This window comes from Pholcus phalangioides, unplaced genomic scaffold, assembly GCF_987345545.1.
Source record: "Pholcus phalangioides strain wild (caught in Gottingen) unplaced genomic scaffold, Ppha-v1.0 ptg000039l_1, whole genome shotgun sequence".
In the NCBI taxonomy this organism is placed as follows: Eukaryota; Metazoa; Arthropoda; class Arachnida; order Araneae; family Pholcidae; genus Pholcus; species Pholcus phalangioides.
Genome location: NW_028301625.1, coordinates 3278455 through 3290617, shown reverse-complemented (window position 1 = coordinate 3290617; position 12163 = coordinate 3278455). Strand labels below are relative to the sequence as shown.

At 33.9% G+C, this 12163-nt stretch overlaps 1 protein-coding gene across 1 annotated transcript in view; it reads right to left on the bottom strand.

Moving 5' to 3' along the window:
- Window positions 1-12163, bottom strand: part of LOC149065463 (voltage-dependent calcium channel type A subunit alpha-1-like) — a 426448-nt gene that overhangs the window by 257061 nt on the left and 157224 nt on the right. Inside the window, exon 18 of the mRNA XM_089253992.1 lies at window positions 8250-8350. Within this exon, the coding sequence (XP_089110118.1) occupies window positions 8250-8350 (101 nt within the window). The remainder of the gene's footprint in view (window positions 1-8249; window positions 8351-12163) is intronic.

The following is a 12163-nucleotide window of genomic DNA, read 5'->3' as shown; positions in this document are numbered from 1 at the left end:
ATATATGTATATAAATGTGTGTATATGTGTATTTCTCTTTCCTCTATTCAAATTCTTCATGCATTTCATGTCCGCAACACACGTGCATACTCATATTGTTGTATTCATGTTACTCACCGAATAAGGTGCTAAGCAAGATGGCACGGATGATCCCTGATTGTATATATTCCCCCACTCAATATTTCTATTTTGTATATTTTCATCAAATCCACCAGAGCGAGTGAACTCAACCCAATAAAACTGATGCTACCTTCTATAGTCCGCAAGTTATCAAACCCATTTGCTCACCAGTAAAGTGTTAAGTGAGATGACTCGCTCTGATGGATATTTTATATTTCACAATAAGATTCTCATTTTTTTTTGTATCCTGTGTATATAACATGGCAAGTGTAAGTTAATATATGAAATGGCATGGCCCCCTCCAATCATCATTGATCATTTTTGTCACACCACGGTCATTTTCTGCACACTAATTAGACCGGGACCTACAAGGGCCCCCTCCAATTGCTTTTAAAGTATACCTCCATTCTAATATGTGTACATTCATCTGTCTAAACGAAACCGCGAAACTTTTCTCCAACTCCCAACCCCATCTCATCTGTAATCACCCCAAAATTTCTTAATTGTGACAGTACCCAACTGTCCGGGGAAAATATGTTGTAAAAATTTTTGTTTGTTTTTTTTTTTTTTGACACAAAATAAATTTTCCAGACTCTGCCACAAAGCTGGGCTGGAAGAGATCTCAGCAACGGGATAAGTCCAGTGGCAAAGTTCTGGCATTCATGCAGTCTAATAAGCTAGTGCTGGGGTTCCCAAACTATGCTCCACACGATTTCTTGGTGCTCCACATTGATGTAAAAAAAAATAAATAAATAATTTTTTTCCAAGTATTTAAAAACTTCACATTTATTCCTGGTTAAAGCTGGGAGCTATCTTCTTTTTGAATATACCAAAAACAAATGTTATTTTTAATATGATAAATTGTATTGGAATAAACATTGGAGGTTACATTTATGCAACTAAACTTCATTTATCCAACCAGAGGGGAAGAAACTTCACGGGAGGCATGTTTTCCTGGGTTGAGTAGCTGCATTAAGATGGCCTTGCACCACATGCCATAATTGACTCACGATGAACTTGTACGATTTCAATCCGGTATGCTGGTTTATAGTTTTATACAGGCTCTACCATATTTTCAGCCACCCACCAGCATGATATAGTTAGAAATAAGACTAGTCATTCCACACTATTTTCTCCCAATTACAAATGGTCCATTTATTGTGTTTTCTGGTCTAGAGCTCTTAGAAATACTCATTATAAGTGCATTAATCTGGCATTACTGGTTTGCAGCAACCTGACTGACTGAGATGATGACTTTTTTAGACCGAATCTGTAGATTTTTTTCGTTTCTCGCAGATACTGTTGCTGCTTACGAGCAGATGATAATCCCACTGACTGGATTCATAGGACACTAACAGCTTTTAGATAGATTATTTTTTGTAATTAGGCGACTGAATTACATTCTTTCTGTTTAATACAATTTTAGTGTCAATGCATTTTACCTACAATTTACAGCAGTTTTTTAAACCACTTTCTGAAAGAATTCTGAAGCTCTTCAACAGAAAGACAACAGAATGTCAATCATTCCATTAACCATTATTATTGCATTTGAAAATCCTACTTACTATGATAATCCCTAAATCATGTATACACTAGCGTGGATCATTCAATGAAAACATTTGCAATTGGTTGTTCAGTAATTTGTATGGTGTTGTGAATAATTGTTGAACTGTTTTCACTGGACCCACCTGGAATCGGTTTCTTCAATGAACACAAAGGAAGTTTGTATACCCACGAGCGAATTAGAATCGCTGCAGGGAGTCATGCGTTGCAGGATCGGCACGCTAGTGTATATGCGCCTTTATAGATTTTACCAAAGTTCTGAGGGCACTGTCAGGTCAGGCATCACTGTATTTCAAAAACAATGAACGGAAACATAACTTTCATGATTGCTCTAGAAATTTGGTGAACACAGTAGGTTAGCATACTCACAGTACCATCCATTCTGAGTTAATAGCACTTTTCCTAGCGAGGGATTACAGGCATTGCCAGAGAATTTTGAAATAAAATGACAACCATTTTCTTCAGTTTTTTTTTCTCGTTTTTTTTAGATCTGGTCACTGTGATAGAAGACTGCATATTTATAGACCCACATTTCCAATTTTTTCTTTGCATTTATGGATCATATACGTGAATTAAGATTTCTTTGTCTTGGATGATGAAATCTTAAAAATATTTTTTCAATTTCCTGTGGGAATTTCTTTAGAATAAACAGGCCCCTAACTTTTAAGATTTAGATATATTTCCATGCAAAAAGTGCTATAAATCAAAAGATTTGATTATGAATATCTCAATGAATTACTTCCTCATCAAAGAAAATTTCTTTTGGTATAAAAAGAACAGTATAAATTATAAATGTTTATCTATTGCCTTCTAGTTGATTGGGGGCAGTATGAAAATTTCAATGATTCCAACATTTTAAATTTTAGGAGGAATATGTGTATATAGGATTTTCTGGGGAAAGGGTCATTTTTTACTGCAAAAAACACTAAAATCTCAGTTCAAGAGGGGATAGATGTGAACCCCAAACCTTCTTCTTGGGTGGGTGATCAAAACTGCATTTTAGCTGGTAATTTTTACATTTACCTATCCAGAAATTTCGGTCAGGGAGGGACCACTTGCATTTCGGGGGGAGGGGGAACCAAAGTGGTCAAACAATAGATTTGGACATTTTTCCCCCTTTTTTTCCGTCATTTTCTCACATTTCGAGGGACCAAACCCTCAAGTCCGTCCGTCCCCAGCTACAGCCTTGACATTTACATTCAGCTAAAACTGTACATTGGAATTTTTATCCCCATTTGCTACCCTTAGTAAGAAACATCCAGTGAGCATTGCAACCTCCCCCCACCCCCCCAGATGCAGACTTTTGTGAGTAATGGTAGAAGATCAGTTTTACTGTTGCTTTTAAAGGCTTTCCTTATTCTACGTGGTTTAGGTCATATAATAGGTAGGTGAACAATAGTGTTCTATGTTGAACTTTTCTCCTAAAAAGTGCTCACACACAGTGACCTAAAAAGTTTGAGAACCACTGAGCTAGGGTAACAAAAGATGACTTTGGCATAACTGTTGCCATAAATGATAAGTTAAAGATGATAAAAAATTGTTCCATGTAATTTGAAAATTACTAAAATTTCATGAAAAGGCAATAAAAGATGAGAATTAGGTGAATCAGATCATTTCATCAGAGAATGCACATGATACGTGGAACTTGGTTAATTTTGATGTGATTAATTCAAGTTTTGGATAATTGAAATTTTCATTTATTCTCCATGAGTTTCCTATCTAATGTAATGTAGAAATTACTTTTCTAACTCAAATTTTTTTTCCTAATGTTTTAGATATTTTGAAGTTAGAGAAAAAAAATTACTATTTCAGAATAGTAAAACATGAACAGTTTGAAAAAAATCCTGAAGTTCTCAAACAAAGAATGTTTTCAAAAATGTTTCGGACACAGAACTAAGAGGCAGTGACTTGTGTAAACATTATTTCAATATCCCACATTGTACTGTTCTCATTGAGAAACAGGGCTGGATTAACCCAGATGATGGCTTACAAGTACACAAGTGATTTTGGTGCCTCCCTGTCTCCTTTACTATAAACCTTAATGCATGGCCCAAGGGCGTCATGACAATTAGATCTGTTTTCAATTCCGGGGATTCAGGAAAATCATTTTTCCCGGCCCTGTGAAGCCATGGCTTGGGAGCCTAAACTGCTGTGGAGGCCTCATGACAATTTTATCTAGTTAAAATTTTGGTGAGATTAAGTATGCAAATTGGTAGGTTGGTTTATAGGTAGTTAATGGTACAAAGAAAAACTGTCTCAACTGGAGGAGCTTGTGATGATTTTGAGACAGATCTGGGCTTACTTAATCACAACTGAGTGAAATCTCAATCCAAAAATTCTAGAGTAAAAACATTTTCTCTGCTTTTGTGCTACTCTCAAGGCTGCAACTAGAAAAAAAAATTTACTCTATTGCTTGGGGTCTGTATCCATTTTGACACTCCCGCCCCATAATTTTTAACTGAAAAAGAGTAAACTTTCTGGTCCAATGCTCTGAGCTTCTGACCCCCTCCCATGCTTGCGGCCCTTATAACAGGGTTGTTAATAAATGGAATACCTTACCCCCAGGGGTCATATCATATCAATTCTATCATAATTGATACATTTGAAAACAAATACAATAAACATGTTGGGATAAATCGAGAAGTTATCCATACTTAGAATAAGACAACCATAAATACATTTTATAGGCATTGTATAATATTTTATCATGTATATATATATATATTCTTTATAGTTTTTGTAATTGCATTTTTAATTGGGTTGCTGTATTTTAGAAATCCATGGCATCCTTATTTGTTATGGGCATCTCTTTCTCAGCCACCTCGTTGGCCATTTTGCCTGTTGTGGCCTTGTATGTGTATTTTTGTATAATCCTGGGAAACCACACTGGACTGGTGTGAAAAGAATTTAATTATGAGATATCTTCGTGGATCTGCAGACACAACCATAAGATACTTCAAGGATTATGACACTGAAGTGATCGACTATTGTGATAACAATTTCGGAGGTGATGTGGGTGATCATCGTTCAACTACTGGATACATTTTCACTATTGGCAGAGGCCCAGTGTCATGGTGCAGCAAACGTTGGCTGACGATATTGTGCCAGTACAACAGAAGCTCCATTACATAAATTTGCACCTTTATTACTATATATTATATCTCAATGTCTTATTAGTGTTACTCCATAAATAAAATAACCTATTTTATACACGTGCAATTTTAATTTGAGAAAATGCATAAAATTGTACACAATTAATTAGATATTTCTAAGGCCGTAGCAGGGGAGGGGTACTTGGGGGTCTGTGCCCCCCTGAAATGTGAGAAAATGACCAAAAATAGGAAAAAGATGGCCAAATCTATTGTTCTATCACTTTGGTTCCCCCAAACAACATTTCTGGCTATGGGCCTTTATATTTCCTGATATAGAACTTAACAGTACCCTACTCTTACCTCTGAAATAATTTTAATTCAGCATAAAACTAGAAACTCATTTTATAAGTACAAAATCAAATTCAACAAAGAGAAATGATGGCGGAATTGCTTTTAGGCCAGGATTACATTATAAATGTTTGATAAAAAATCTTTTACAAAGCTTTAAAAAAAAAACAACAATAAGCCAATTTTTATATTTGCTTGAAAGTTTTGTAAAAGACCTTCATATCTTTTATCAAACTTTTATAATGAATTCCTGGCCTCATAATCACAAATTTACCATCTTTTAGATATTGAAAGAACAACTGTTTTTGACATGATTGAATTGACCAAATTAAGGGAGATGATTTTTTCATGACCACCTATGCCATTTGAATCATAATGACGAGTGAATAAATAATGCACTTAGGTGCAGTATGCTCATTGTACACTTTCCCTTAGCAAGAAATTAGTTTTTTTTCAATAGGTTGGTGTTCGGGTCCCTACATACCTTCAGGTATTCAATGTGCTTTGCATAAAACCCTGACCACACCAATCTATATTATTTAACTTATTTGCTCTGAACTGTTGTTATGTTGACCAATAAAAATGCAAAATGATGAAAGAAATGCAGTGGAAAATCTTGGAAAATTACACTTAGGCTTTGTATATTTCCAAACAATAGTTGATATATTTTTTTACTGAAAATTTGTGACACTAAGTGGGGTTGGTACTATAATGGGGGGCACTGTAATGAGGTTTGACTGTATATTAAAAAACAAACTTCTATCAGTGAGAAATGACATTGAAACCACACACTGTTTAATACATAAAAGCATCAAGAAAAAAAAAATTAAATGGCATGTTTACTTTTTGCAACCCTTGTGTTCAAGTTCAATATGCATGGACAGTGTACATAGCAGTTTTGTAAGTAATTGCGTAAAAATTTCCCATACGCTAACTTGTTGTGTGACCGTGTAGAATATTTTTACTCATACAAATAAGACGTATATATATATATACCATGAAAAATATTTCAGAGAAAATTAAATAATTTCTTTTCCAAAGCAACCCAAAATTGAGACACTATACGAATAACATGATTTGATAATAATAATGAAATTGAAAAAAAATCTGAAGAATGTTTTACACACTGTGCCAAAGTGACTGAATTGAAAAACAAGACCTAGAAGCGACTATTAAATTTGCTGGGGAAAGGGTTAAAATGGATAATACAATAGAAACGCTTGAACCACAGAGGTGTTAAGTTGATGCGGTGCTTATTAAACACATCTTTCAAATGTTCAATCTATAGCATACCATTTTGGAGAAAGTATTTTTATGCACCTACAGCCGACATATATATGAGTATTTTCCCTGGATTGAGTGAGAAATTCTATTTCTTTAAGGCAGTGGTTCACAACCTGCGTGCTGTGGAGCCCTTGGGGCACTCCAACAAAATGAAATTAATCAGCAAATTTAGTGAATAAATAAAAAAAAGAAGGCTTGAGGGGCTAACCTTTGAATTTTACTCTTAGAAAGGCCTTTTTTAGTTGGGGCAAGGCCATCTTAAGAGTGCCATGGGCCTCCAGTTGAAGTGATTTTTCTGAGGCCTTAACTGGCTGAACGTGCCTGCCTATTAATTTAGATGCATAATCTCAAAAATTTCGGCCAGTTCTCACTATCATGAGCCCCCACCACTCGAGGCCTCTGATGTGTGTCCTGGTGGGTCTATGCATCAAGACGGCAGAGTTTGGGAACCATTAGTTTTAAGTGCGCAAACACTGGAATCAAAATGTTACTGAAAAGTAACAGAGGTAACAGAAAAATAAATTGTGAGAGAAATGACAGAGGATGGTAATTGAATTATTAGAAAATAGATACTAAATTTTGATTCAATTTGGTAAAAAATAAATTTAAATTTGGAATCGATTGATGGCACATTTTGAAATGTAAAAAAAATTCTTGACTGCACTTTATTATTTGTATTAAAAAAAGTCTCAAACAATATTTGCTCTCCATAAATGACATTGAAAGCTATTTTTAATATTCATTGTTTTTTTCCTCATTTCAATTGAGCTCTGAAAAAAAAGAAAAATCCTACCCCGTCACTCAAAAATTTCTAAATCTCACCATCTGTTCTGCCATTATTTATTTTAATACTAATTATTTGCTTCATTTATTATTTCATTCATATGAATAAAAAAATCATTCATCTTAATGTAAATCAATGTAATATTTTGTGTCTGTGTATATGCATGTACATGTATCTGTCATATTCATTGATGTCATATATATTATATATATTCATATTCTGTCTTGCACTTTTTTTTGTTTGCTTGCTTTCTTTTAGAGCTATTATTAGTTTATTATTGTTATTATATATATTTACTTTTTTGTGTTTGAAAATTAACTCAACAATAATTGTGTCCACCAGAATGGACAGACATCGATTGGATGGATTTTCTTTGTTTTGTGTAATGTACGTTTTGTCAATGTGTGAATGAAATTGAAATTGAAAATTGAAATTGAAAATTGAAAATTGAAATTGAAAATTGAAAATTGAAATTGAAAATTGAAATTGAAAATTGAAATTGAAAATTGAAATTGAAAATTGAAATCGAAAATCAATAACTATGTTCTTAACATATCATTTGTAAGAAAAAAGTTTATCTGTAATGAGCAATACTAAAAATAAAAACCAATCATGGTTGGAATCTTTGGAAGAAGCTTCGTTTTAGAAATTTCAATTATTTTTTATAATAATTATTATAACTTGTACTACTAATAATAATTAATAACAATGGTAATTAATAACAATTAGTGATAGTAATTAGTAATAATTAACTCATAGTTAATAATTATTGTTAATAATTAAATCATTAAAATCACTTTTTAAAAATCTTGAATTAAGTATGCTGTGGAAGTTCAACTGCACCACCAGATAAAAAGGTTGAAAAACCCAGAGATACAAGCACATTCAAAGAACAATAATTTATTTACAGTTTCTCTCACAAGCTATGTATAATTACTGAATAACAGCAAATTACATAGAACATTTTCATATAGGAGACTACAGTAATACATATAGAATAGAATTACATAATGAATCAAAAACCAAGTGAATAATGCTTTTCAAAACTTGATAGTTACCTCTGCATCTTCTGCAGCTTCCTCTTCTTCAGCAGCTGTGAGTTCTTGAGCATTTGCCAAATTGTCTACAGCAATGGCCAAGAATACATTCAGCAAAGTGTCTATTTACAATCAAGGAAATATTTTGCAGAAATTTTTCAATGCACATGTTTACCATTAATCACAATTGCCACAAAAATTTGAATTAGAAAGAATATCAATCTAATCACCTAAAATTCTATAAAAAATTCCAACTAAATTTCAATAATGTCATATTCAAATTAGATTTCCAATTATATGTTTCTATAATTAAAAAAAGATGTTTCAAAATACATAGCTAGTATGATATTCATAATATAATTCATAAATAAATCAAAATCAAAGACAAAATTCAATTCTTCAGTTTCAATTTAAAATAAATCTTGTTTCAAACTTTTTGTTCTTGTTCAAATGAGCATATATTTTTTAAAAACAAAGTAACCTATTTTTAACAGAAAAAATCATAGGATTAAAAAAAATTTAAGCTATCAAAAAAGATGAATGAAAGGTAGCCATATAATTGACAATAAATAACATTTTTGGCTGCAACAGGCAAATTGCCCAACAAAGGGACTGAAAAAAGATGCCCATAAAAAATATGGATGTAAAATATAACTAAAATACAGCAACCTTATATAAGAGCATATATCTAAATAATGCACTGCCCATAATGAAGATTATGGTTGTCTTATTCTAAGTATTGATAGCTTTTCGATTTATCCAAATATGTTTATTATACTTCTTTTTAAATATATCAATTGTGTTAGAATTCACAACCCCTGGAGGTAAGCTATTCCATTTATTAACAACCTTATTAGAGAAAAACTTCCTGCAACACCACAACCTGGAGTGGTCCTTACCAAACAATACCGGTGTTCCCTTGTCAAAGCAGTTGATTGACATTGTATTAATAACTCATGGTCCATCCCATCCACCCTGCTGAAAAATTTAAACACCTTGATCATATCCCCGGCACCTGCATTCTTCCAATGTAAATGTACTCAAGAAATCAAGTCTCTCTTCACAGCTCAAGCCTTGCGTGCCAACAAGAACACACATAGCTCTTCTCTACACCCATCAAACAAGTCTATGTCGCTCTGTAGGTATGAAATGTAGGTCTCCAGAACTCTATGGCATACTCCAGTCCAGGACGAACCAAACTCTGGAAAAACAAAGAGTGACTTTAGGAGAATGCAAAGCATGCCTGTAACTTGGCTGGGGCAACTGAGCCCCGAGCCAAATGGGGATGCCCCACAAAATTTACACTTATTTTGCATAATAATTACCCTTTTAAAAGGGGTCATAGGGAAAAGCTTGCCCTGGGGCTCAGAGAAGTCACACAACGGCCCTGACATGAAGAGACCTTTTCAAGAATGAAACCCAAGCATTCTATTTGCTTTTTTGACCACTGCTGAATAATGTTCAGAAAGCCAAATCCACTCCTCAATGAGAATTCCCAAATAAGTGACACTAGCTGCTTCTGGGATAGTAATACCAGTCAACTCGTAAGTGAAACGTGTTGTACGAACCAAAATGGGCGACCATGCACTTATCAACACAAAAGGACATGCTCCATTAGCCCATGCTGCAATTATATTTAAGTTTGCCCAAAGCATCTCCCTATCGCTTAGAATTTCGACTACCCCTGTTAGCCTTACATCATGTGTGAATTCACTGACAATCCCATCGATAACTTGATTGAGTTTATCAATAAAAAGTGAAAAAAGTATGGGCTCAAGGACACTTCTTTAAGGGACTCCACTCTTCGCACCTGCCAATCGGGAAAAATTCCCCATTCACCATAACCTGTTGTAACCCATCTTACAAGCATGATTTTATCCAGTTCAGCAAGTTGCCCCCAATCTCATGTAAATACTTCAAGAGTTTACCATGTTGAACCTGATCAAATGCCTTCTGGAACTCAAGGTAAACAATGTTGATGTTTTTGCCTTTCCCAAAGCCTTAGTCACGTCCCAAGTTGTCGCCTGACGTCAATAAAAACGTTTTGTGGAAGTCATAAAACGTCTCAAACATGACGTGATAAAATGGTCATTACGTCCATTTTGCAAACGTCAAAAATAACGACAAAAATGACCATTTGCAAATAGTTTGACTTTCAGAAGGTAGATGGTGCTATTTGAAAAGACGGGAGGAAAAAAGTATGACTTTCTGGCACAGGTCGGATTCGAACCCAGTTCATTCGAGGATTGTACCTATGTATCGCATGCCATGCCTCTACCGATCGCGCTATCATAGCGGTAACCATCGAGTGTTATTTAATGAAGAGTTTAAAAGTATTGATTAGTTATATTACAATTACCGTTTAATTTCTTGCTGAGTTTAGCCGATGGCAGTTATTTTTTCGTTTTCTTTTATTTTTTTATCCTTGAAAAATATAGTAATATAATTATAAATATAATTATTTGCGTTATTTATAATTATCAAAAAAAAAATATTAAAAAAAAATTCATTTTTTTAGTTCAACGTACACGTCAAAGAATTCGTTGCATCTTTTTCAATTGTTGACAGATTCACAGATCCTCTGATCTTCCGTAAAAAACATGATATGGATGCAATTATAATTTATATAACGTGTTGATAAATTTATATGAACAATTAATCATTGAAAAATTTTTCATTTCCATTCGAAACAAAATCGCAGTAGTAACAAAATTAAAAGTACTTCATTTATCTTCTGACAACCAGTAACGAATACGCCTAGGGTAATTTTGAAACACCCTCTGAAGGTTCATTGACAAACATTTTGGATAACTTTGATATTTTCATCCAGAACAGAATTTTTCAGTTGGAAAGAAATTCGTGATTTTTATGACGCAAAATCATTTACGCCATATAAAATCACATCATTTAATGACCTTCATTGCTAACAAGGTCATGAAATGATCTGATATTTCATTAAGGTTATCAAGAATCACGTTATTTCCTAACCTTTATTGTTTGTGGTCATTAAATGACTTTGAAATGACATGATTTTTTTTTGACTGACGTCATTCAGAGAAAATGACCAAATTTTCACGTCATATTTGACATCAGGCGACTACTTTGGGTGATCATGGAAGCAAAAGAGGTTGGTTACACATGACTTCCCCTTTCTGAACCCATGCTGGTTTTCCAAAAAATACATTATTTTTGTCCATCTACTTCATCAATTGTCTTTTGATAATAATTTCAAATATTTTACGATCCCCTGGATCAATACCTTCATCAACACTACTTCTGTAAATCTGTGCTACTGACTCGAGCAGTTCATTAGCACATTCCCTGAAGACCCTAGGATAAATATCATCTGGTCCTTGTGCCTTTCTTGCACATACATTTTTTACAAATTTTAAGACTTCCACATCTTCTACTTGAATATTGTTGAGGTCTTTATCACCCCATGGCACACCCATACTTTTAATATTAACTTCTCAATCTAAGACTGATGTGAAACAGTCACTGAAAGCGCAACAGATAGCCCTTTGTATTCCTGGAAGCTATGTTCTGAGAGACACTACAAATACAGAAATTGGGGGAATAAATCAAATCATAAACTTTTGCTTTATAGGTATATAATGAAAAGAGCAGAGTGTGGCAGAAATACAAGGAAGCATTTGGGGGGGGGGGGCAGCAATTTTCTGCAATTTTTTCTAAAAGAAAATTGTAATGTCTTTTTGCTTTTTTTTATTTCATTATATAATGTTGGAGTATGTTGACAAGGCTTCATCTACCAATTTTTCTACGTGTGGAGAATTTACCATGAGTTATTTCTATGTCATGATAATTATCCATGGGTTTCCAACTGGTGTTTCACAGAGCCCTATGGTTCCATGAGAGGTTTTTTAGGTTACTGCAGCATCAAATGCAGTAGAACCTTTGAGAGGTTTTGGTACCCC